Source organism: Caretta caretta, chromosome 7 (assembly GCF_965140235.1).
Source record: "Caretta caretta isolate rCarCar2 chromosome 7, rCarCar1.hap1, whole genome shotgun sequence".
In the NCBI taxonomy this organism is placed as follows: domain Eukaryota; kingdom Metazoa; phylum Chordata; order Testudines; family Cheloniidae; genus Caretta; species Caretta caretta.
Genome location: NC_134212.1, coordinates 41,693,664 through 41,718,838, shown reverse-complemented (window position 1 = coordinate 41,718,838; position 25,175 = coordinate 41,693,664). Strand labels below are relative to the sequence as shown.

The 25,175-nt window shown below is 36.3% G+C and overlaps 2 protein-coding genes across 3 annotated transcripts in view; one reads left to right on the top strand and one right to left on the bottom strand.

Moving 5' to 3' along the window:
* Positions 1–25,175, bottom strand: part of CENPP (centromere protein P) — a 315,918-nt gene that overhangs the window by 252,663 nt on the left and 38,080 nt on the right. The window lies entirely within an intron of this gene.
* OGN (osteoglycin) lies at positions 868–22,001 on the top strand. Its single transcript, XM_048858369.2, has 7 exons — positions 868–1,038; positions 1,695–1,947; positions 9,469–9,565; positions 12,897–13,055; positions 15,280–15,482; positions 18,014–18,109; positions 18,760–22,001. Exons 2-7 carry the CDS (start codon positions 1,777–1,779, stop codon positions 18,925–18,927), a joined length of 894 nt encoding a protein of 297 aa, XP_048714326.1. The 5' UTR covers positions 868–1,038; positions 1,695–1,776; the 3' UTR covers positions 18,928–22,001.

The window sequence follows — 25,175 nt, the reverse complement described above, 5'->3', positions numbered from 1 at the left end:
TGCTCCTCCTTCATATCTAAATCATAAGCCTTGATGCAAATTACTAAAATTCCTCAATTGCTAATATAGAATTTCCCCAAAACAAACATTCATTGTAAAAACATCTTTCCAACAAGTTGTCTAAGAAGTCACTGAAAATACCTACTTTAATGAATTACCAGACTGCAAATTATAAGATATAGCCTCCTAAAAACACATAAATTGTATATTTTTGTGTTAATCGTAATATCACTAGGAGAAAGTATCAAAACGGAAAGTACAGAAAAAGTCTGAATCTGCTAATGCTGACAAACTTGCATTTCATGTTTAAAACTTGGACCTTCTCTAAATACATGTTGTAATGCAACATTTTACTGTTCATAAATGTGACTAATATTGAATACATATAAAAGCGGCAAACAGTTCTGTGGCTCCACTACATGCATCTGACGAAATGGGTATTCACCCACGAAAGTTTATGCTCCAATACGTCTGTTAGTCTATAAGGTGCCACAGAACTCTTTGCCACTTTTACAGATCCAGACTAACACGGCTACCCCTCTGATAGGCCCAAACATATGTACTCTATCTTTGTCTCAGTCAGAAAGCAGCTCCTTTGTCTCTTAGCTAAAATATTAGACAAAATGAAAAACATATGACTTGATACATAGGTCTTCATTTCATAAATTAATATTTTATTTAATAAAAAGAGGTGAAATGATTAGGTATGGTAGAGCAATACACATTGAATATGACCAGTTTTAGTAGATAATATTCCAAGTTAGATGAACTAGGCTGATTTACCACTTATTAAAATTATTCTGAGTACAACCCCCTGCTCCAGAATATTACCTCTCACCCAAGGGAAAGAATGCTAGCACAGCCTTCTTTACCTCATGGGAAGTGTTTAAAGCTGACAATCTCTGAAGTACTGTTCGTTTCAGCATCTTGGAAATAAACCACAGCTTTATTCTCTTATTCAGCCACATGGGATTAATGCATAGATAAGAATATCTATACTGAAGAAAATCACAGGAAAACTCAAACTCTGCTACAACGGTAGGTGTTCTTTTGTAAGAAAACATCTTAATCCACAGTTCATCTAAAACAGTTTTAACTAAAGTAACTACTGTATCGATTTCATTGGGAAAGTACAGTAGAAACCTTTCAAGTTTACTTAGAAACTTATTACTTCTTGCTTTTTTCAGTAAGGGGTACAACTAAGTCCTCTCAATTTTAAAAAAAATTATACGCATTTTTGTTTTGTTCATTTTCAAATCCAAAGTTTCCATAAACAAACGACCACAAATTTCTTATTTTAAGTTAGCTTTGAAAATCATTATTTTGAACTTCAAAATAAGATTCGGTCTTTTTGTTTTTAACAATTCAACCACATGCTTGCCAAGTATTTTAAATACTGTTTAACAAAATTTTCTGGCTATCAAACAAAAATGAAAGAAATATGATATCTTGCTAAATGTAAGTGACGACAATGAGGTTAGCATTGCCTTCATTATTTGGAAACTAGTAAGCTTTTATTTATTACTTTTTAATATATCTTTTGCTGTTAAGTGCAGATTTTTATAGGGCTAACATTTAATTAAAGAATACCAAGAGTTAAAAGTTGATCCCTGTTTCTTATGCGTTAGAAATCCCTGCCAACAAGTCCTCTAGGCTTTAAATATTGTTTTGACAGATTGCATTTTTATTTCCAGTCACAAAGAAAGTGTTCTCGATAGTCAACACTACCATTTCTTCTCCAGCTCAGAAAAAGCCAGACACATTTTCTCTGCTAAAATGACGACTTTCCAGACTATGTTTTTTTTATTTTTCTTTGTGCCTTTGGTGAAGTTAGTACCTCCAATTCAACAAGAGTCACTCAATCTTTATGAGTATGATACAGACATTTTCGAAGAACTGTTTAAACAAGATTATGAAGACAAATCCCAGGATGCAATAAAGAAAAAGGTATTTCATTTATATTATAAATTAGCTATATAATCTTTTAAAAACCTGACAAGCATTATGAATGAATTAGTTATCAGATGCATGTATACACATTTTACAGAAAACTCTTGAAATGGTAGGGAAAAGGTGGATCACCTAAAAATTGAAGCAAAGCAAAAATAAAATCACAAAAGCTTTCTTAACTATGGTTTTCATTAAGGGTCTGAGAAACCTAGAGAATATAGGCAATCACAAAATTGATGGCTGACACACCATTCTTAGATCCCTTATCCTGACGTGCCCTGGTATTTCAGAGGTCTCAAAAGGACATGTCATGTCCAAAAGACAACAAGGTGAGCCAAAGTTTGAAAATCAGGATGTAGTTAGTCTTAATTCACGAGTTTTGTTTGTTTGTTTTGATATTATAGTAGCACTTGAAACACTTTCATGAAAGTATGTACCGTATATGTAATATGTCATCATAAACCATAGCAGTTCTTTCAAGCTGGAACACAATCAATTGTAATATAATGCCACTTTTGTTTTTTTAACTGATAGTCTGTAATAGCTCTGAGCAACTGTATCCTACCAAGCAACACTAGGGAGTCCACTGCAATATCAGTACTCTGTTTGTGTGGGCTGAGGGGGATAGAGAAGAAAGCGTGCACTACAACACTCCTCAGCACCCCCGAATGACAAATTGTGAGTGATGCTACTGTCAATCCTGATGCCCAGGAAGTCAGGTACTCAACAAGAGATATACTCAAGAAAAGGAAGGAAGATTTAGTACAAAGTGCCAACCTAAAATACAAATCTCATAGCTCTGTTCAGACTACTCATGAATGGAGCTAAGAGGTGAGAGTTCTTTTGATATGCACCATGCATAACTGGGTTTGAAAAAAAATTAAAGAAGTTTATGGAGCATAGGTCCATCAATGGCTATTAGCTAAGGGTGTCAGGGACGCAATCCCATGCTCTGGATGTCTCTAAACCTCTGACTGCCAGAAGCTGGGTCTGGACGACAGACGTGAACCACTTGATAAACTGCCCTGTTCTGTTCATTCCCTCTGATGCATCTGGCACCGGCCACTGTAGGAAAACATGGTATTGGATTAGACAGACTATTGGTCTGACCCAGTATAGCCATTCTTACATTCTTATGTACAGCTGGGATCACACAGGCTGAAGGAAAGCTAATTTGTTTAATTAATGCTTAATGCTAACTGCCAGAGGAAAACTTCCATGGTACGTATACACATTTGCAGTGGCAATTTCCAAATATTAAGAGGCTTTTAAGTTATTTTTTACTTAAGGCAAGCCTAATTGCTAACTATGAAACTTATTTTCTAACATAAGCAGCAAAAGAGGGCGAGTCAGCTATACCAGCTCAGAGAATGCAGTAGTGATCACAGAATCATAGAAACGCAGGGCTAGAAGGCACCTTGACGTGCATCAAATCCAGCCCCCTGCACTGAGGCAGGACCAAAAACATGTAAATCATCCCTATTTGGTGTTTGTCCAACCTGGTCTTAAAAACTTCCAATGATGGGGATTCCACAACCTCTCTTGGAAACCTATTTCAGAACTTAACTTTATAGTTACAAAGTTTTTCATAATAGTTAGCCTAAATCTCCCTTGCTGCAGATTAAGCCCATTACTGCTTGTCCTACCTTCATGGGACTTCAGTCTTCTTTTCTCAAGGGTTTTTTTCATAGGTCCGATTTTCTAAACCTTTTATCATTTGTTGCTCTTATCTGGAGACTATCCAATTTATCCACATCTTTCCTAAAGTGTGGTGACAAGAACTGCACACAGTACTCCAGCTGAAGCCTCCCCAATGTTGAGGAGAATGAGACAATTACCGCCCATGTCTTACATACAACATTCCTGATAATGCACCATAGAATATTAGCCTTTTTCACAACTGCATCACACGGTTGACTCATGCAATTTGTGATCCACTGTAACTCCAAGATCTTTTTCTACAGTACTACTACCTAGACAGTTATTCCCCATTTGATTTTTCCTTCTTTCGTGATGTACTTTGCACTTGTCTTTACTGAATTTTATCTTGTTGATTTCAGACCAATTCTCCAATTTGTCAAGATCATTTTGAATTCTAGCCCTTTCCTCTGAAGTGCTTGCAACCCCTTTGAGCTTGGGGTTATAAGCATATTTTTCACTCCATTATCCATATCACTAAAGAAAATATTGAATAGCACTATACCCAGCACTCACCCCTGTGGGATCCTACCAGATACACCCTCCCAGTTTGACAGCAAACCATTGATAACTACTCTTTGAGGATGGTCTTTCAACCACTTGTGCACCCACCTTAAAGTAATTTTATCTAGACCACATTTCCCTAGATTACTTATGAAAATGTCATGTGGAATTGTGCCAAAAGCCTAACTAAATTCAAGATATACAACATCTACTGCTCCGCCCCGTTCACTAGGCCAGTAACACTGTCAAAGAAGACAATTAGGTTGGTTTGGCATGATTTGTTTGTGACAAATCCGCGGTAGCTAGTCTTTATAACCCTATTATTCTCTAGGTGCTTACAAACTGATTGTTTAATAATTTGTTCCAGTATATTTATTTCCAAGTGTCCAAGTTAAGCTGCTTGTCCTCTTTGTTTCTCTTTTTAAAGATAGGTACTATGTTTGCCCTTCTCTAGTTCTCTGGAACCTCATTTATCCTCCATAAGTTCTCAAAGGTAATTGCTAATGTTTCTGAGATTACTTCAGTTAGTTCCTTAAGTACCCTCAGATGAATTTGATCTGTCCTTCCCAACTTGAATGTATCTAACTTATCTAAATACTCTTTAACCTGTTCTTTCCATATTTTGGTTTGCAGTTATGCCTTTAATATTGCCTTTTTGAGAAACTGCCAGATATCCTGAACTCCGTTATCCCTTAGATTTTCTTCCCATGGGATCTTACCTGCCAGTTGTCTAAGTTCATTAGGTCTGCTTTTTTGAAGTACATTGTCTTTATTGTGCCACTTTCACTTCTTCCTTTCCTTAGAAACATGAAATCCATTATTTCACAACCACTTTCAGCCAAATTGCCTTCTACCTTCAGATGTGTAACTGATTCTTCCATGTTGGTCAGAATCAAGTCTGAAATGGCTGTTCCCCTGGTTATTTTGTCTGCTTTCTGAAACAATACATTCCAAAAACTTATTGGAAATTTTGTGTTTTGCTGTACTACTTTTCCAACAGATGTCTCAATAATTAAGTCCCCCTTTATTACCAGATCTTGTGTTTTGGATATTTCTGCTATTTGTGCTAGAAATGACTCATCTACCACCTCTACTCCATCAGTATAGGTTATGGATTGCAGCAATTATACAATCAAGTCTTATCTTACTTGTTTTTACATTAATTCCTCTCACTTCATCTTTCTTCCAATAGTTCAGCTGTTAACTTAAAGCATACAGTAGATCTTTGCTTTATTCTAAATTTGTGTGAATCATTTCTATATCCTGGGTTTATTTGGTTACCATAGTAATGAAAGAATTGTTGTTTTTTTGCAATTAAAACATTGATTCACACGAACAAAAGGACTGGAGACCACTTAAACTAGATGTATGACAAACTGATAGCTACCTAAGAAGTCAACAGCCTTTACAAAATTACTGAAAAGACTAAAGCTTAATATAAGCAGGCAAAGCATCAAATGATATGCAATTTTAAATTATTTTGATAAGAGGCAGATTACTTCATGACCATACAGCAAAATGAGAAGGCATATATGTAAATGCGGGAAATGTCAGCAGTTATGTATTTGACTGATTCAAATGCCCAAATCAAATTCCATATACACAGTGCATATAATTAAGCAAAGTCTATACGCCACTCTGCATAATAAAGTTTTAGGAATGCAGCTAGTCATTATTTCCATCAAATCAGTTTTCCACAGACAAATTTTTCCTTGCAAGAAAAAAATAAAATAGTTCCTTATATGCTACAATTATGTCTAAATATGTTCCAAAATTCCAAATAAAAAAAACACAAGAGGTAAAATAGATCAATAATTTAAAAGGCCCAATCATTTGTGACTATTTGCTTCCTGACTATTTCTACCACTGAACCTAATCAAAACATGCAACCACATTTTTTTCTGGCCTATCACTTTTGTACATGCCCAATTGAAAATCTGGTTTCATATGGCCAATTTCAATCTGTAGCAATGTATTTAAACTCAGTTATAAACAGAGAATACTGATTTTTAACAGGAATGCTAACAGACCCTTACTAAAGTGGTGTAAGTGATCACCACTGTAAAGCCTTTCTTTAAAGTGAATATAGTATATTCTTCAGATGAGCATTGAGATGAAAATGATTATAACATTTATTATTTGAAACCATAACATACTGTATGTTATTAGCTTTCTCTTTGGATGCACAACTCCATTCTGTCAACACAAATACTAAATTAGAAAAAAGAAAAAATGTCAATCCTTTTTGATTTAATTTAATTTTCACAATTAACTCTTATCTCCATAAACCTGCATGTACATATGTACTGTTTTACCTACAGAGTCAACTAAGCTTAATGTTCTACAAAAGAAAGAATTTGTTTTGATCAACAATTATTACTTAAAAATTAAAAGCAAACACTCAGAACAAAGGGGGCAGGGCTTATCAGCCAACAAAATGAGACAGTTCAGCGTGGAGTTCAGCTTTGTCAGTGGGTGTGTTTCCAGTTTTCTGTTTGTTTTTTGGAACAGTTAAGTCTGAAAAGAGGATCAAGGAGAACTCTAGCCCTACCATGGTGCTTCTTTAACAGGATGGACTAAACCAGCGTAGCCTAGATGCTACCAGTTGATTTTTAAGAGGAAGGAGAGGAGGAATCAAGTAACTTGAGACCCTACATTTTTCAAAGAAGGAAAAATGGAGGCAAAGGGCAGGGCAGAGATTGGTCCATGACTATTTTCATAGGTTGGGAGCAGGAAGAGGAGCAAAGCACAAAGCCAGAGCTCTTTTAAGAGGAGTGGGGAGATAAGGTACAGTTGGGGAGCCTTCTGTGCATCAGGGACAGCAACAAAGGAGATGGGGCCCAATATAAATTTGCTTATTGGGTGCATGGGGCCAATTAAGTTATTTAAGGAAGAGGAAGGACATCTGAAAGTTTCGAAGAATGACTTAAAAATGGGAGGAATAGGGGCAGTAAACTGGTTCATGTAAATTCCAGGACAGAGAATGATACCAAGTAATGAAAAAAGAAGAATGCTAACTCAGCAGTTTAAGATGTGTTCATTATATCTGTGTAGCACCATGAATTTTTTCTATTATAATATAATTGAAGTTCATAATAAAGGTTTGAAGATTAGTTTTTTTAGGATGTGTGTAAAGATATCAATATTTCATTCACATTGCAAGTTGTAATTCACAGTTATTGTTACTCATATCAGCAGTTTTAATTCATTAAGGCTTGGACTGATTATAAAAATTCTCTGAAGTGAATAACTATGATGAAGCCTATTAACTTACTGCAATTAACTAATGACAACCAGGATCAAACACCACCTCTTTGTGTTTAAAATAAACCTTCAGCTATTTGGAGTGACCCTTAGTGTGCTTCAGAGCGTTGAGTTAGTGACTTTTCAGAGGGAGGAGAAAGTTGTCAGATGGCACCAGATTTTATATATAAAAAGGCAATTTCTTTTTTAAATACTTATGTGCAAATCTTGCCTGTGCCTCCATAGCTTCAGTCCTTTTTGGAAGCTGCACCAATGTGCAAAAGGGAGGGAAGACAAAATATAGGAGTAGAGTCAAGGATCTTTCTTAGAATCACAGAACTATAGGGTTAAAAGTGACCGCAAGGGTCATCTAGTCTAACCCCCTGCCAAGATGAAGGATTTGTTTTGTCTAAACCATCCAAGACAGATTGCTATCGAGCCTCTTTGGAAAACCTCCAGTGAAAGAGCTTCCACAACCTCCCTAGGCAGTCTGTTCCATTGTCCAACTGTTCTTACAGTTGGAAAGTTTTTCCTGAAATTTAATCTAAATCTGCTATGCTGTTGTTTGAACCAACTGCCTCTTGCCCTGCCCTCTCTGGTGAGAGAGAATAACTTTTCTCCATCTTTTTTATGGCAGCCTTTCCAGCATTTGAAGACTGCTATAATCTCCCCTCTTAATCTCCTCTTTCCAAACTAAACATGGACCAGTTCCTTCAGCCTTTGCTCATTTGGCTTGCATTCCATCCCTTTGATCATCTTGGTCGCTCGCCTCTGGATCCTTTCCTGTTTCTCTACATCTCTTCTATACATGGGTGACCAAAAATGGACACAATATTCCTATTGAGGCCTAACCAGAGCCAAGTAGACCGGTACTATCGCCTCCCATGGTGATTTGCATGCTATGCCTCTGTTAGTGCAACCCAAAATTGCATTTGCTTTTTTTTTTTTTTTTGGCAACAGCATTGCATTGCTGACTCAGGTTGAGGTTGTGATCCACCACAACTCTCAGAACCTTCTCAGCAGTGCTGCTGCCAATCTAGTTATCCGCCATTCTTTATCTGTGCATTTGGTTTTTCTTCCTTAAGTGTAGCACCTTTGTCTTTGTTAAATTTCATTTTGTTGCCTATAGCCCATTTCTCCAAGTTATCAAGATCCCTTTGAGTTTTGGCTCGATCTTCCAAAGTGTTGGCAATTCCCCCTAGCCTTGTCTCATCCGTGAATTTGATCAGTATGCTTTCTATTCCTACATCCAGTTCATTAACAAAGCTGTTAAACAACACCGGACCCAGCAAAGATCCCTATGGAACTCCACTTGAGACCTCCCTCCAACCAGACATCATTCCATTAATCAGAGACCTCTACCAACTAAGCTAATGGAGTAACTAATAGCAATAATATGTTATCTTCCTCTATGTCAACTAGTCATTACTGAGGGAATGACACACACTTAGTCACCAGGTTAAAGTACCTTGCTGAACTGGGGCAAATATCTGCAAGGGGATAGGTTTGGAAAGTAAAGTTTACATACACTTGATAAAAGATGTTAGCACGTTTAATGTTTCAGGAGAAAAATTCTCACTGACTTTTTATTCGGAAGAGTATTTTATTTTACTAAGACTATTTATGTACTATATATAGATGGTCTCAGTGTATTAGGATTGTTATCTATTTGCAAATAGTCTTTTGAATGCTGATGTTTAAGGCCAATTTAAATCTAGTCAATTTCTAAGACTAAGTTAAGAGCAGTTTCAGGTATACTCCTGTTTCATATTCTCCTCCTCCTCATTATTTGTTGTTTTATAATGTTTTCCTATTATTTAAGAAATGCTTCTCTTTCTCCTCTCTGTGTACGAAACCCACAAACAAAAGGGGAAACTGGGTATATATCAAATGCTGTCCAAATGCAAATAAACAATATTTTTCTCTAATTCCTTTCAGTTAGAAGTATTCATTATGAGAATAGCAAGCAGCACATTTTAAACAGTAGTACAATATTAAAGTTTGACTTTAATGGTTTGGTTTAATGGTTTGCCTTTCATGAACTCTTCATTTTTATTACCTTTGTTCTTACAGGGAAAAGATGACATGATTGTTTCTCCTGACTCTAACATACAGCTGGAACTGCAGAGAGATGAGAGTGTACCTAAAGTACCACCAACCAAAGATACAGGTAAGTTATAGAAGTGTTACAATATTAAGCTTCCTAAAAGAAAATATTTCACATGAAAAAAAATAAGAGTTTAGTAAAGGAAAACTGCATATAGCACTCATCTTTTCATTCATAAACAAGGTTTTCATGAGCTCAGTGGGATTTCTGCTAACTCCAGTGTGAAAATTTTAAAGAAGCTCCAGATACATTCTGAATACATGCAGCCCAGTTTATCTGATGCTCCTATCACATCCTCTAGGCAAACACACATATTGAATGGTCAAATGAAAGCATAATAAAGCTAACAATATGAACTAGACAATCAGGCAAAAATAAGGTAACTAATTCATGTTGAAGTGAAACGTGCTCACCGCAGCTTGTATGAGGGGAGTCTTTTGCTGGCTGGCCAGACATAAAGAGATATTACCCTTTAAGGACTCTCTCTCAACAATAGGTAAGGGGAACAGGGACAGGTCAGTGGAGGGGTCACTGCCCTTTCTGCAGACTGGAATGTAAGGAGGGTGTTAGGAACCCACACACCCACAGAGAAGCTGTCTTTAACCTGGATCAGGCTGGCAGCTCCCACTCACCACCCATAACATTTGCAAAATAATTGGATTTCTATACGGCCGGCTGTAGGCATTACTGTAGTCGCCCTTTTTGGAAAGGTATTTTTCCCTCACCACCAGATTGTCCAAGACAGGGTGGGGTGATTTTTTTTGCCTTCCTCCCAGTAGGTCTGGGACTCAGTAGGGTGTGTGTGTTTGAGTTTGGGGGTGGGGATTAGGTTATAATGTCACAACTTCATAAGTAATAATTGTGCCAGATATCCAGCGTAGATAACTGTTATGGAACAGATACAGTTATCAGATAAAATGGACTGGCAAAGGATTTGAAAGAAAGGATCCCTTACGGACCTGTGTAAGAGGGAGCGTTGGGACTCCTACATCTGGAACAGCAGGTAGCCAATACCTCTCCTTTTCTAGCCCCACAACAGGATGGTTGGGACCAGATTGTGGATTATGTGGAAGTGATTAAGGAAATAATCATGACCTGAATTATACAATTTATTGCAGGGTTCTTTCAGCTATCTTCAGTGAATAAAATTGCAGTCTAATTACACCACATCCATTTCCTGCTGTCTATTTTATGGCATGACTAGACAACGGGTGAAGTGAAAAAGTAGAGAGACTTCTATGGAGAGCTATCTGCTCTCAGCACTTCAACTTCAGAGAGGAGCAGACTATGTCTGTACTGTAGCTAGACAGAGCTTAACTTGACAGAGTTTATACGTTACAATCAATACCTTGAAATGCATCCAGAAATTAAGTAGAATCCAAATTAATTTGGCACAATACACTCCACAAAAGGATCACCGTTAAGGTTTCCGCAGCTACATTCTCCATTAGCTCAAGTTTCCCAGTAGTTTTCAAGTGTATCCCCACAATAGCTTTTCTGTAATTAACCATGATGTGATCCACATGTGAAAGGAAAAAATAAATACAATAAAAAATAATAAAAACCCCACCTCCCTAAAAACACAAATAACCCCGCCCCCAACTCCTTGCCAAAAATAAAATAAATTAAATGAACCACTCTTGGGTACGACTTCTATCTAGAAATCACGATCAAACAATGATTTAACAAGACCCTCAAGTTGCAAATCTATAAAAATCTTTTAATCAAGGAATAATTATAGCCTCCACCATCTATAGACATTTCCCCAGCCAACCAACATTCTCTGAAATGAATCATCTGCCAATTAGTTCTCATCCAACAGTGAGCAAAGCTAGGAGTACACCCTCCAGCTCCAATGAAAGAGTCATGCACTGCTTCTCCAACCACTACACTATTTCCTGTATTCACATACAAAATGAGCAAAAGGAGTCTAAGGGTAGAAATCTGAAATCACAGGCAAAAGACTGAATGCAAGGCTAATGAATGGGGTCCAGTATTAACCTCAGGAACCTTTCAATGGAAAGAAATAACTGAAGACTTACCAATTCTCAGCTTGCCCATACCTACCAGCCATTTCATCAGGACTTCATTAGTTATGAGTATCAAAAACTGCCAATTGATCTAGAAGGAACTTCTTTGTTAGGTGGACAGCAAAAAGACAAGTACCACCTATGCACCAGATGCAGATATATGTAGAAGATGACTAAAAGTTTCAATACCACAAAGAGTTAGAGATTAGAACTAACAAAAGTTGTAGCACAATTGAATTCAAAGCTGCAACTTTGAGGCAAGGCCTGAATATTCCATGATTTCATGAATGTGCAATTTGCCTTAGCATCCTTTGCTACAGAATTGTGCTCGAGAATCCAAATATTCTCCTGTTCTTATACATGTCTCTTTCCAGCCTTGAAAACGCAAAACTAGAAATTGATAGTTTTCATCTTGAGAATATCTGAAATGAAAGGTCAAAGGCACAAACTGCCCCATTATAGCAAATGAGTTTTCTGAAGCCTAAAGATAAAGTCAACATCAACATTAAGTATTTCACTGCTAATTAATTTAGCAGACACAACCAGTAAATGGACATTTCCCTCATTTCCCAAAATGTCTCCCAATGAGCCAAAAGCGCCAAGTATTTCCCTACTCAACAAAATCTTCAACTTTACCTATACAAACTTCTAAAATGCACTTATGTTAATATAAAAATCTTTGGCACAATGTAAATTAAAACAGCAGTGACAATGTAAATACAATTAATAAAGTCCTAGGATATTAAATTCACTTTTTTCATTTAATAAATTAATTCATTACCTATATTTTTTGATGTAAATCAAACTGGCCAGCAATTTCTAATCTGCCACAGGATCCAAGACTCTTGAAGTATTTATGTACAGCTTGTACAGAGCACATAGGCCATGCTCATAAGATGTAGGGTGATTTATGGTCTCACTCTTTGACTGGTTCACATGGAAGCTTTTGCTTTTCTAAGATTTTTTTTTCTAACATAAGTTCAACTTTGAAAGCAATCATTTTTAAGGAAGGCGAGTGACATTACAATCAATTATACTGAATGCTTACACAGCTGTAATGATTGCAAACCAATTCAATAACATAGCTGAGTAACTCTGAAAAATGGTGCTTCAGGAACAGATTAGAAAAAGGAAGCTAGAATGTGTAAGTAGAAAAGTGCAATTCTCAATACAAGGAATGTTTTTTCTAAGAGAAAGGATTTGATGACCATGACATCTTTTTTGACCATACTACCTTGAGAACAAATATATAAAATCCTGAAAGACGACAAACCTTAACTCAGTGAAATTCTATGTTTTGTATTAAAGATTGTCAATCTTTTAGCTTTCTACTGATACAAGAAAATCAAATTCTTTGTTTGCAGATTTGGCCACTTGTCTGCTGTGTGTGTGTTTAAGTGGATCGGTATACTGTGAAGAAATTGATATTGTTGCTATTCCCCCTCTGCCAAAGGAAACAGCCTACCTTTATGCACGATTCAACAAAATAAAGAGAGTGGCAGTCTCAGATTTTGCTGATATTCGTAAGTATATTTAGACTTCAATCTTTTTGATTAGGTGATATGTACTTATAGTTTAAAGTTAAATTCTTCCTTGCATATGGAATGGGGGGAGGGTGTCAATACCAAAACAAGATACATTTCATATTCATTGTTGAACTCCATCATTGCATTAATATGTATTATATATAACACACTACTATTAGAAAAGAATTGTAAAAGCAAATCTGAAAACCTAGCTAAGCCTAATCTATGGCTGGCGGGGGAGCGAGGGGAACATAGTTGAATGTATAAGACAAAGCTCCCAGTCCAGATAATATCGGGATGTCTGGTTACCCTAATTCACAAATACCACGAACCACACATTTCAGAGTAACAGCCGTGTTAGTCTGCATCCGATGAAGTGAGCTGTAGCTCACGAAAGCTTATGCTCAAATAAATTGGTTAGTCTCTAAGGTGCCACAAGTACTCCTTTTCTTTTTATGAACCACATAAGTAGTGTTGTGTCTCAATCTGGGCTGTCTTAAAGGAACCATAAAGTATCACGAGGAATTCAGAGAGGCAAAGAAAATATACACTTTTATTTGTTTAAACCTTTTTCTGTGCTGATTGCCCCACTCTCCCTAACTAATTAGTAGGGACATACAGCAGAGAAACCTGGTCTTAACTAAAGTTAAGCATGTCACCGTTAATGCAATGCTAAGTGTTTAAATTAAATACCAAGCTCTCAAAAGTAAAGAAATTCTACAAGTTAAGATTTCTCTTACACTGTCAAGTCAATCTCTTTGTTCATATGCAGTATTATCTATTCTCCCCTTTGTTGAAAGTGACTTTAAAAGCATTTGTCTTAAGAACTGGGCTTGGTCCTTTTTGTGATTCTTCTGGAAATATGAAGAAGGCCTGGAAAGTTTATTTTACTTAATTTTTTTTATGCTCATCTTTTACCGTAGAAATTCAAGTATGTTCTTGGCTGAAAGACATAATGACTATATAACTTAGGTGACAGTACTAAGGCCAACAGTGTAGAGAGAAAAGAGAGGGGATTTTGTCAGACTTTAAAGACTGCTTTTGTTTCTACTTACCTATTTAACTTCAATGACTAATTAACATTTGGAAGGACATCTTTGTTGTAAATTCACATGCCTTTTTACTTATATTCACCCTATCAGGGGATAGAATAAACCTCTTGGAATCTGTGTGTTCAATTAAAGTGAACATACACATCAAGGGGACTGAATTAACGTTACACAGGCAGCTACTATTATGGCATTTCCAAATTTTGAGTGTTTAACTTGGCAACCTTATTATTCTTTTAACAGTTTTCTTCAATGTAATTTCCTTATTTTTTAAAACAAACAGAAAAAATAGAAACTACATCAAGTGGCACCCTCCTGACCCCCCACATAGGTGGTCATCTGGAACAGGACCCTTAGATCCACAACACAGATCTCTATCACTTGAGATAACAAGTAACCAATAACAGTAGTAGGCTTTTATTCTCTGTGTGGATCAGCCACTAATTGTTAGCCTCTTTACAAACCTTGAGTGAATGTGTGTGAACTGAGAGTTTTTCAGATGCTCATATCTTGACCACATTTGGGTGGATTTCCACAGGGACAGGAGAGACATCCCTAAAACCCGGGCAACTTCTGTGGCAAATTTCAAGTTCCCCTCTAAAGGATGGAGGCACTAGAGCAGGGGTTCTCAAACTGGGGGTCAGGACCCCTCAGGGGTTGCAAGGTTATTATATGGGGGGGGGTCACAAGCTGTCAGCCTCCAACCCAAACCCTACTTTGCATCCAGCATTTATAATGGTGTTAAATATATAAAAAAGTGTTTTTAATTTATGAGGGGGAGTCACACTCAGAGGCTTCCTATGTGAACGGGGTCACCAGTACAAAAAGTTTGAGAACTACTGCACTAGAGCTTCTCAATGAAATGGTTAGATTTACATAATTTTAACTGGGCAAAACTACTTATTTTTCCATAGCCTGGCTCTTGGCAGTGGCTGAACTGTTTGTTTTGTTTTGTGTTTTTCAGCCTAAGGCATTTGTGGAGAATTTTAGCCCAAACAATTAAAGTTTGAGAAAGTTATAAGAAACTGAAAACAGGGACTTATGACGCAAAGGGTTAGGCAATCATATTTATAAGCATTTCTACCAGAGCCACTTATAATAGGAGTATATTATGGTTTACTGCATTTTACATACCATGAAAAATAAATTTTTTTTGTTTCCTTTATATAAAGCTACGTTAAGAAGAATTAATTTAAGTGGAAATAGGATAGAAGAAATTGAAGATGGTGCCTTTTCAAAGCTTCTGTTATTAGAAGAACTTTCACTTGCTGAAAATAAACTGATAAGACTTCCAGTTCTGCCCCCCAAACTAATTACATTTAATGCAAACTACAACAGGATTAAGAGTAGAGGTATCAGAGCAAATGCTTTCAAGGTAAGTAACAGGTTATAAAAATTGGAGTAATTTACATAAACTTAGATAAATAACCATTATCATAGATGTAGTGTTTGTTAAATATTTGTAAACTTTACTGTAAGACTCTGAGCACAGGTATAGGAGGTTTTTCAGATTTTTAAAACAGCATGCTTTTTATTTAAGGTATATGGAACAACAGCAATGCTCTGCTAATTATGCAAACATTAGTTTCATTTTAAGTCCAATTTTGCCCCTCCTCACTTCTAAAATCAACATAAAAAAAAAGTACATTTGGCCTCCAAATTGGTAGGTCAGATCAGGGGCCAAGGCAGAATTTCAATTTTTTTTTTAACACACTAGGAAGTGAATTGGACAGGAGCTCCTGAAATAAGACACTCTTAAAAGAGTTTTTATCCTAAAAGATTTGAGGAGGACCAACAACCTCTCCAAGCCTTGTGGTACTTCCAGAGGAAATGTCCTTCCTGAAGACCTCAGATCTACAGAGGAGGAAAATGACACCCTGGTCTCCCACAGCTACCTGTATTCTTATTCAGTACCTCCCTCCTCCAGCATTATAGATGTGAGTTCTGTAAGAAGAGGGCTTTGGAAGAAAATCTGATTATCTGCAAGAGAGAACAATTTTCCCCTACCCACATGACTCAGGAGGCCTGTTAAATCTTAAATGAGCTTCCATTGGTTCACCCCAGGCCTGAATAGCTTATTATGGTTTGTCTGGGACTAAGAAAACTACTAATGCTGGGAATTCTGAGGATCTGAGGCGTATCCTAAGAGTCTGTGAAATGCAGGTAGGAGAAGTGAGAACATGGAGCTAAGCATCTTCAGGTTTACTAACAATTCCAATAAGGCTCTTAGTGAAAAATACTTGTAGCCTTAACTTCACCTTAAAGTTTTTGTATGGAAATAGTTCTGTAGCTATGGAGAGCTATTACATTGTTACATAATAAGCTGTGATTACATAACTAAACTCAACAGGGCTTGATTTGATTCTAATTGTGAATTTGTATGTCAGGTTGTTGGCACAGCAACCCAGAAAAACATGATATATGGCAAAAAGAGATTACTCAAAATAGAAGAGTCAGTGAAAGCACCATGACACCGGCTCACCCCAGTAATGATCCAAAATTCTTCACCGCAAGAAGGACATAGCCCACTTTGGTATTCAGCTATAAGTATGGTTCTGGAAAGTGGGGGAAAACATTAACAGAGCAACAACCAACAATAATAACAAATCATTACAATCACAATGTGAAGCAATATTAATTGGTTTAATTCCCAAGGAAGGTTAATACTAGAGGATATTTTAGTCACAGCCACATTCAAACACTCTTAAATAAAGCTATGGCATTAAAGCTTGAAATTTAAGAGAACTTGTTTTATTAAACTTTTCAATCTCTCAAAAATGTAACAAATCCTGTTCAAGCAATTTCTTAGTATGTTACAGCAGTGGTCCTCAACCACGGGTACACGTACCCCGGGGGAACACAGAGGTCTTCCAAGGTGGTACATCAACTCATCTAGATATTTGCCTAGTTTTACAACAGGCTACATAAAAAGCACTAGCTAAGCAAGTACAAACTAAAATTTCATACAGACAATGACTTGTTTATACTGCTCTACATACTATACACTGAAATGTAAGTACAATATTTATATTCAAATGGACTTATTTTATAGTTATATGGTACAATTGAGAAAGTAAGCAATTTTTCAGTAATAGTTTGCTGTGACACTTGTATTTTTATGTCTGATTTTGTTAGCAAGTAGTTTTGAAGTGAGGTGTACCTTGGGTACACAAGACAAATAAGACTCCTGAAAGGGGTACAGTGCTCTGGAAAGTTAAGACCACTGTGTTAGCGTATTACATACAGTACTTCGAACAAAAGAACATTCATATGGGATGTCTTTATGGACATATAATTAGCCAAGGTATGTATTCAGAAGAAAAATGCTGATACCTATTGTTAGACAGGCATGTGAGGTGGGTGGATTCCCTGGCTCTGCCCCCCCCCCCCCACAGTTGGACCCCCCCCCCCGTGCTTCCCCCGCACCCAGAACCCTGCGCTACCCCCTGGTCGGAGGAGCTCAAGGCCAGCCGAAGTCCTGAGCTTCCCCCCGCCTGCCCGCTACGCCTTCCCTCCCCATACCCGAAGCTGCCCCAGGGAAAAGCGTCTCATCCGGAAGAAGCTTTTGATATCCCCCATGCAGGATCCAGGGCGGTATGTGCTACTCAGCTTCCTGGGTTCAGCAGTAATCTCTCTGGAGTCGGGAGAGATTATCGATGAACCCAGGAAGCCGAATACCACACACTGCCTCCTCAGCCACCCAGGAACCTGCACGGGGTATAATATAGCAAAAACTTCTCCTGCCAAACCCCACAACCGGGGGTCCAGCAGCAGCACCGGGGTGGCTGAGTCTCGCCTGGCCTTTTATACCTGCTGCCCATGTAGACAGGCACAGGAGGAACTGAACTACTGACAGTGTAATCAAGGAAAATCAACACTAATTTTTTTTTCTCCTCTTTTCTACAGAAACAGACCAATTTGTCATATCTCTATCTCGCACATAATACACTGGAATCTGTACCTCTTAACTTACCAGAGAGTCTGCGTGTTCTGCACCTTCAGGTCTCAAAGTATTTTTTTGATATTGTAGGGCACAGATAATGATTTAGCTAAAATAAGACCACTCTTGCTTTCTTTCATTATTTGTTTTCAATTTGGCTCACACTGTTGTGCTACCATCGTCCAAAAACATTCCACTGAAAACTAAACATTAGTACAGACATGCACCTAACTATACTTAGCACCATAGCACATGTGCTCATCCTATCTCTGAAACATTAAAAAAGCAATAAAGTAGTTGAGACTTCAAATAATTCTTCAGAATAAAGTAAAATAGAAGGTCTCCTAGCCACTAAAGCTGTTTGGTGGCTGATTGTAACTGCAATACTGGAATTTGTCACTACTTTGTCTATAAACACTGTTGATTTCTCTATTTCAAGGGCAGTCCCCGGCCACAATGAGCAATAGAATAACCCTTTGTCAACAAAAAGTACTAGATTTCAGTACCAATGTAAAATTACTGCTTAATAACTGCACCCATAAAATAAACCCTTTATAAGACTTAAAAACAAACAAACTTAAGATTCAAACAAAAAACAATAAAATAAAAAAACAAGAAAAGGAGAGACAATTAATTATTTGTAAGATTCAGATACTTTCATCTAGGTTTTGATGCTGAAACATTTTCAAACTATCCTTGTTTTGTTTTGCAGTTTAACAACATAACCTCAGTCACAGATGACACGTTCTGCAAATCCAACAACACACGTTATATCCGTTCACGTATGGATGAGATAAGAATGGAAGGCAACCCAGTCATCTTGGCAAAGCATCCTAATGCTTTCTCTTGCTTGAAAACACTGCCTGTAGGAACATATTAACAACCACTATCTATTAATTATACATGCTAAAAACTTAAGTATGGTAACATATGATCATTCCTGTTCCTTTTTTAAATGACTATCCTTTCCCTTGCTAATTATGTTTTTCTATATACCTAATGAACTTTTAATCACGTTAAAAATGTGGTTCTAGTCTGAAAAATCACCGTGTAAAAACAGCATCTGCTCACTTGACAGACCCAATACTACTTGTACTTTCAGATTCATGTAGGTTTATGACAGTGTCAAAAGTATGGGCTTAAACCTGCAACACTTACTTCTGCAAGTATCCTTTACTCATAGATATCATTCCTTTAGCTTCAGTGGTTTAATTGCAATACTCATATGAATAAGGATTGCAGGATCAGGCTTTAAGTTTGAACTACTATATTCATACTAACACTGCAAAGCAAACACAGCTGTGAGAATGTTATTCTGGCTTGCACATCAGCAGAATTGTTAATTAAGTTCCAAGAGACAGCCACCCGCGGCACCTCAATTGCACGTTGGAAGCAATGGGGTTGCACTGGTGTAACTACAACCAGAATCTGGCTCAAATCATTTTAATTACTGATTAAAATCCATGACCTGTAAAAAGCACAGATTCACTCTAATTCTTTGTCTTGATCAGGAAAACCACTGAGTTTAGATCAGGCTTCGAGCAGGTGAACTTTGTTTTTCCTTTTGGTAAACCAAGAAAGTTTCAACTGGAACTCACTAAGAAAAAATAAAGATGGACTTGTACAATGTCACTTTTTAGAATAGAAGCCATAGTTCAATTACTGGAAAAATGTAAAAAAGAGACACAGAAAACTTTTTAAAATGCTTAGGAATAAAATGCAAAGTTGGTTCTATCTTAAACTGTAAAACAGTATAAAAACCTAATACAATTATATTACCAACATGGTTTTATCCTTTTAGCATTTTTCAGATACAAGGAATACAAAGGGACATAGTCTCATATTAATGCTGGGGGCTTTTGACTGACAGTTCAGATTAAAATAAAGATAACTACACCCTAAAGATATTGATTCTGACTTAACACAAATACACAATTTCAGATTTCTTTTTTTTTTCTGTTTTTGTTTGTTTGTTTCAATAGGAATTTGCACAGTCCTCATTTGGCCCAGCAGCTTCATAAATACAAATGTACAAAAAAACCTAATCACTAATACTAGACTTATTTTTTCTGGACAAGTGATATATAAAAGGAGCTTGCTGAAATACAAAAAGTTCTCAACTTTATATACAAATAATAAAATAGTAGCTATTTAAATTTCAAATACATAATGGTGTTTCACTTCGGAATCACTGTTTTTCCTTAGTAATACGAAGTCAGTTTACAGTAACAACTTTTTTTTAAATCTCCAACCTAAGTAAACAATAATATGACAGTGCTTGCATTATGGGCTATTATAACCTGCTCAACTAATATAGTTGAATTGAATATTGTTATGTGCTCATTAAAAGCCTGAGGTACTGTTGCTATTTGTTTGGCTGGTTTTAATTTTCTTGGAGAAGAAAGTGATTATTTTATTATAATTATTTAAAAAATAAAAATAAGCCAGAAGATATTTTTAATCTTGAATCCATAATTAAGAAAAATCACAATCACACTTGCACCAGTATTGTTTCATTTTTATTTCTTTTAAATCCCCTGACATTTTGAAAACTAAATCTATCACTCTTGTTGGGGTTGATGAATTAACTAGCAGCTAGAACACTTGATTTTCATTTTCCATTTAAAAAAATTACTCCGAGTCATGAAACTCATATGCTTTAAAGTTTTTAATAAAACATAAAAGAAAAACAGCCACCCCACAGCAGCCACGATTATATTCCAAGTCCAAGCCAAGCTGATGCTAAAAGGAAAAAAGAAAAACATTTCTTTGTCCTAGTAGTGGCCAATGTATAACAATAGCCAGTATAAGAGTAATAATATTGCATATGTAGCAGGCCCACTATATCTTCATCTCATTCCAAACCTTGATTAGTAGAGAAAGCTCTTTCCATACATAAATAGGACCAAATAACAATGATTGCTTTCCTATGAGAAAATAGGTTTTTATACATATTAGAAAATCTGGAGAACAATCTCTTTGAGATTACAACATTCTTATGTTAAGTTAAATTTTGGAACTGTAATGTTTGACAGTGTCACTTTAAAACAACTGCATCTGCATATTTATGTTATTCATTTATTCACATGCTATAAACTCACTGGGAAGCCAACCAAGTATACTGCTCTTTACTTTCTTGTGATAATTATTGATTGCTTGCTTTAAAATCAGACACTGACTACATAACTATCATTGCATTGTCAGTTTAATATTTTACTGCAATCAGTTCTTATATCACTTAGTTTTAAATACAGTCTTATCAACTACATAACATCCATGTATAGTATACATTTTATGTGTACAAAATTCAAACAAGCTTGATCTTCCAGTCTAATAATATGAAATCATTATGGCTCTTAAACAGAAAGTTCTATAAATGAGCAACTAACAAAAACCACCTGTGACTGCTTCAAACCCCAAAGGAAATATTTGTATGGAGACTATCACATATTTGCGGCATTTACTAAAAACAAACTGGTTCCTTGTGGCAACCTAAGAAGCTGACTGTTCCAAATTCCTTATCAGACATTTGAAACAAATAAAAACTGCCCTCCAAACCACTGTTTTAATGTCTCCCAATTACTAATATTTTATTGCCCTCCAGCAAATCATCAAAACAAAAACCTCATCTTCAGAGTGGTTCCTCATATGACAATAAAACACAGAATAAGCAACACTATCATTATTTCCAAATGTGAACCTATAACAAAAGGCTTCAGTGTGATACTGTGCAAAGTCATTTGGTCATTACATGCGTACAAAATCTAATACAACAGACAAAATGGTGATGCTCTATCTAGGCCCATAGATTAAGATGTCTATTGTAAACTGAATATCCATCTTTATTTTTAGTGTAGGTGTATCCTTTTTTATTTTCAGTATGAACAGTACTATTTTAACCACTGCTTGCCTACCCTTTTGTGCATTAATAATAAAGCAAAAAAATATACCTTAGCAGGCAAGTTATCATTTTTTCTGTTGATTGTTTGTGATGCCATTGAACTGCTTGCTGTCTCTCCTATATCAGAAAACATCACTTATAAGTCTGGTAAAATTATCACAATGTTGTCAAGAACAAGTGGTCCTCTAAGTCTCTTAACAGGTCTATACTCATTAATCATGCTTGGTAAAGTTAAAAGGGTCCCCAAAAAGTATGTTTTTCTTCATCCTCTTCTAATAATTTTTTTCATAGAAAGGAAAGTAACTTTAGAATCATTACATTTGTCATATTGATGGACAAAGAGTGTTCCATTTGTTGTCTTTACTACTTATTAGTTAACATTAATATTGTGCATCATAAACTCCAAGAATTGAAGCAAGAAAATCTTTTCTGTCCTTTATTTTCCAAGATGTTCATTAATAAAGTCTTTTGCATGTAATATTCAGGGACTTAGAGAAGTGAAAATGGCTTTCAAAAGGATTAAGATCTGAGGTAGTATCTTAGTGAGATGTCAGGGTTTTAATATGTATATTTACCAGGCTTCTAAATGAACCATATGCCTAAATATGAAAACTACAAAAACCTTTTAATGAATACATTTTTGGTCAAAAAAAAGTATTTCTTCATATTCTGCTAATTCATTTGAACAAAATGGGTCAAATTAATCTGTGATGTAACTCTACTGAAGTCAATGATTTATACCAGATATGAAATTGGCTTACTAGGTCTGTCTTATCAGTTTCTCTTAATTTTCCATTTTAAAACTAATCTTTAATGAAAATATTCTTTCAAGCAGAATTGTATGTTTTGGAAAAATATAAGGGTTAATTCACAAGGAAATTAATAATTATTTTGAAAGCTAGCTCCAAAAGGAATTGTAGGACCAACATTTCCATATGAACTTTGGATTTTTCATACAAGAGGCATGCTTTTTTTGTGTCTTTCTAGGCATAATGGAAAAAAAAAATCTTACTTTCAGATGACAATATGTTCAATAGCTCAAAAATCTTTTTGTGTAAAGGGCCACAAACAACTTATGTCATAACGCTTAACATTAAAAAATTGCAAATTAACAAAAAACCAAAAACAAAACACGCAAAAACAATTGTGTTCTCTTTGTGTTTGACAGCACTTTGTCAACAGTTAGTTTCACTATTTCCATGCATAAACATTTAGTAATGACATAACTGATTATGAGAAGTCCCTTAAAATATCAGTGTAACAGAAATAGACGGGAAAAAAAGCAAGTTACATTGTGCAAAGTCCCTTGTCAGATAACAGAATTGTTATAGGCAATTTTAAAATACATCAAGTTGACAGTATCTCTTTAAATGTTAAGTTTGAAGCTTTAAAAATGATCAACTTAAAATAAGAATGCATGTAGCTCTATCATTATTCAGTTACAAAACATGGGAAGAGAAAAAGATCACTTTTGCCGGTGTTTTTAAAAGAGTTGTTTCTTAAAACAAGCATAATAAGTTGCAATTATTTTCAAGCCTGCCCCCTTTTTAACTTCAAAATGGATTTTAGAATGAGTGACATTTACTGTAGAAAGTTACTATGTTCGTGTAGTTTACATACTTAATGGCTGCTATCATGGAATTTACACACATGAACTAAGGACCAATAAAGCATCATTGCAGCTCCTAGCATCAGTGATCCATATGCCCTCATGTCTTCCCCTACTTCCTTCCTTCTGCTTCTTCATATAAGACCCCATTGAGGAACAGGAATAACTGTGTGTACAGTGATCCTAGGGATTAGAGCACTTCAGGGTTGCATGATCACTCAGTTGCTAGATCAGCTAGTGATGGCAAAGATTTATTTTTCATATCATAAAAGATATTACTCTTTACCCAGCACATTCTTGCTCTAGGACACAGTTAGGAAATCTCCCTATGCATCAGAAAATAATTGGGTTACAGATCATCTCCATTGTTACATTACAACTGAAAACAGAAAAGGGTACAGTATTTCATGGTGGACAGTAGATATCTGAGCATGATAAAATTACCTCAACATCACCAGGAGCAAATGGCCCACCATGCTAGTATGTCCAGTATCACTCTTGCACTGTACCTCTGAGCATACCTCGGAAGGGTTCTGCACTAGCTGGTGTTAGGGGGCTTATTCCTTCACCCACTTACTTCCCTGGTCCTTCTCGCATGAACAGAGAGCAACAATACCCGAAGTCCAAAGGTGCAAACAATTCGATGTTTATTGGGGTGAACTTCCAGCAAGCATGATTCCAGTTTCCTTCCTTAGTATCCTCCTTCCCAGCTCTGACACCACAGAGCCTTACACCTGTGTCCCTGTTCCCATTCCTACCCTTAGCCAAACATGATTCCAATTTCCTTACCCCCATTCCCTGTTCCCATCTCCCCCACCCACCCACCCCCTCCCACCCACACCCACACCCACTCACTTCCTCATTGACTACAGATTATATAATAAAACTTGAGTTCTGCTTAGCTATACCTTAACCAATCATTTTCCTGAAATTTAACTAACCAATCCTAACATATTGTAACATGATTATGTAACCAGTTATATCCCACCACCTTAATTAGTTTACACCCAGCAAAATTAATTATACAGCAGACAGGAACAATCACAGAACCAGAGAGATTATATAGACAAACAATAGCAAAGTGGGAACTATAATGAAAAAACAATACAGAAGTGAGGATTTCACATCCCAGCTATTGATAAGTGAGTTCTTGCCAGACAGGATGCTATCAAACTAAGTTTCCTTTTACATTTTCTAGGCACTTCCCTTTCTCTGGAGGTGATAGGAATACAATTCTGTCCTGATAGTGCCTAACAGACCAATAGCACCTTATTTCAATGTGACTAGTTTGGAATGCGAGGATGTGACTGTTCGCTTCCTAGCTTATGGCTGCCTCTGCTGCTTAGCCAAAGGCCTTAGCCTAAGAACAGGGCCTCAGACTGTCACAGTAAGAGAAGGCCCTTACACCAGCAGACAGTGATTTTGATTCTTTCTTTTATACCTCTATAATTAGCCAAGTGATAAGAATACACCTAAATTCTTAGAGTATAGGCCTTTACAGACAGGCCTGAATATCTATATCCTAACAGCTGGAAGAATATTAGCAAGGAACTTCCATGATAATATCAACAGCCTTTACTGTACATAAAATGTTTAACGAGGGAGGATAGATCATATT

Excerpts from the sequence above, each read along its gene's own strand:
- OGN (XM_048858369.2), top strand. The coding sequence starts at position 1,777 with ATGACGACTTTCCAGACTATGTTTTTTTTATTTTTCTTTGTGCCTTTG. Across the intron at positions 1,948-9,468 it reads AGGATGCAATAAAGAAAAAG|GGAAAAGATGACATGATTGT; the intron begins GTATTTCATTTA and ends TTGTTCTTACAG. Across the intron at positions 13,056-15,279 it reads CTCAGATTTTGCTGATATTC|CTACGTTAAGAAGAATTAAT; the intron begins GTAAGTATATTT and ends CTTTATATAAAG.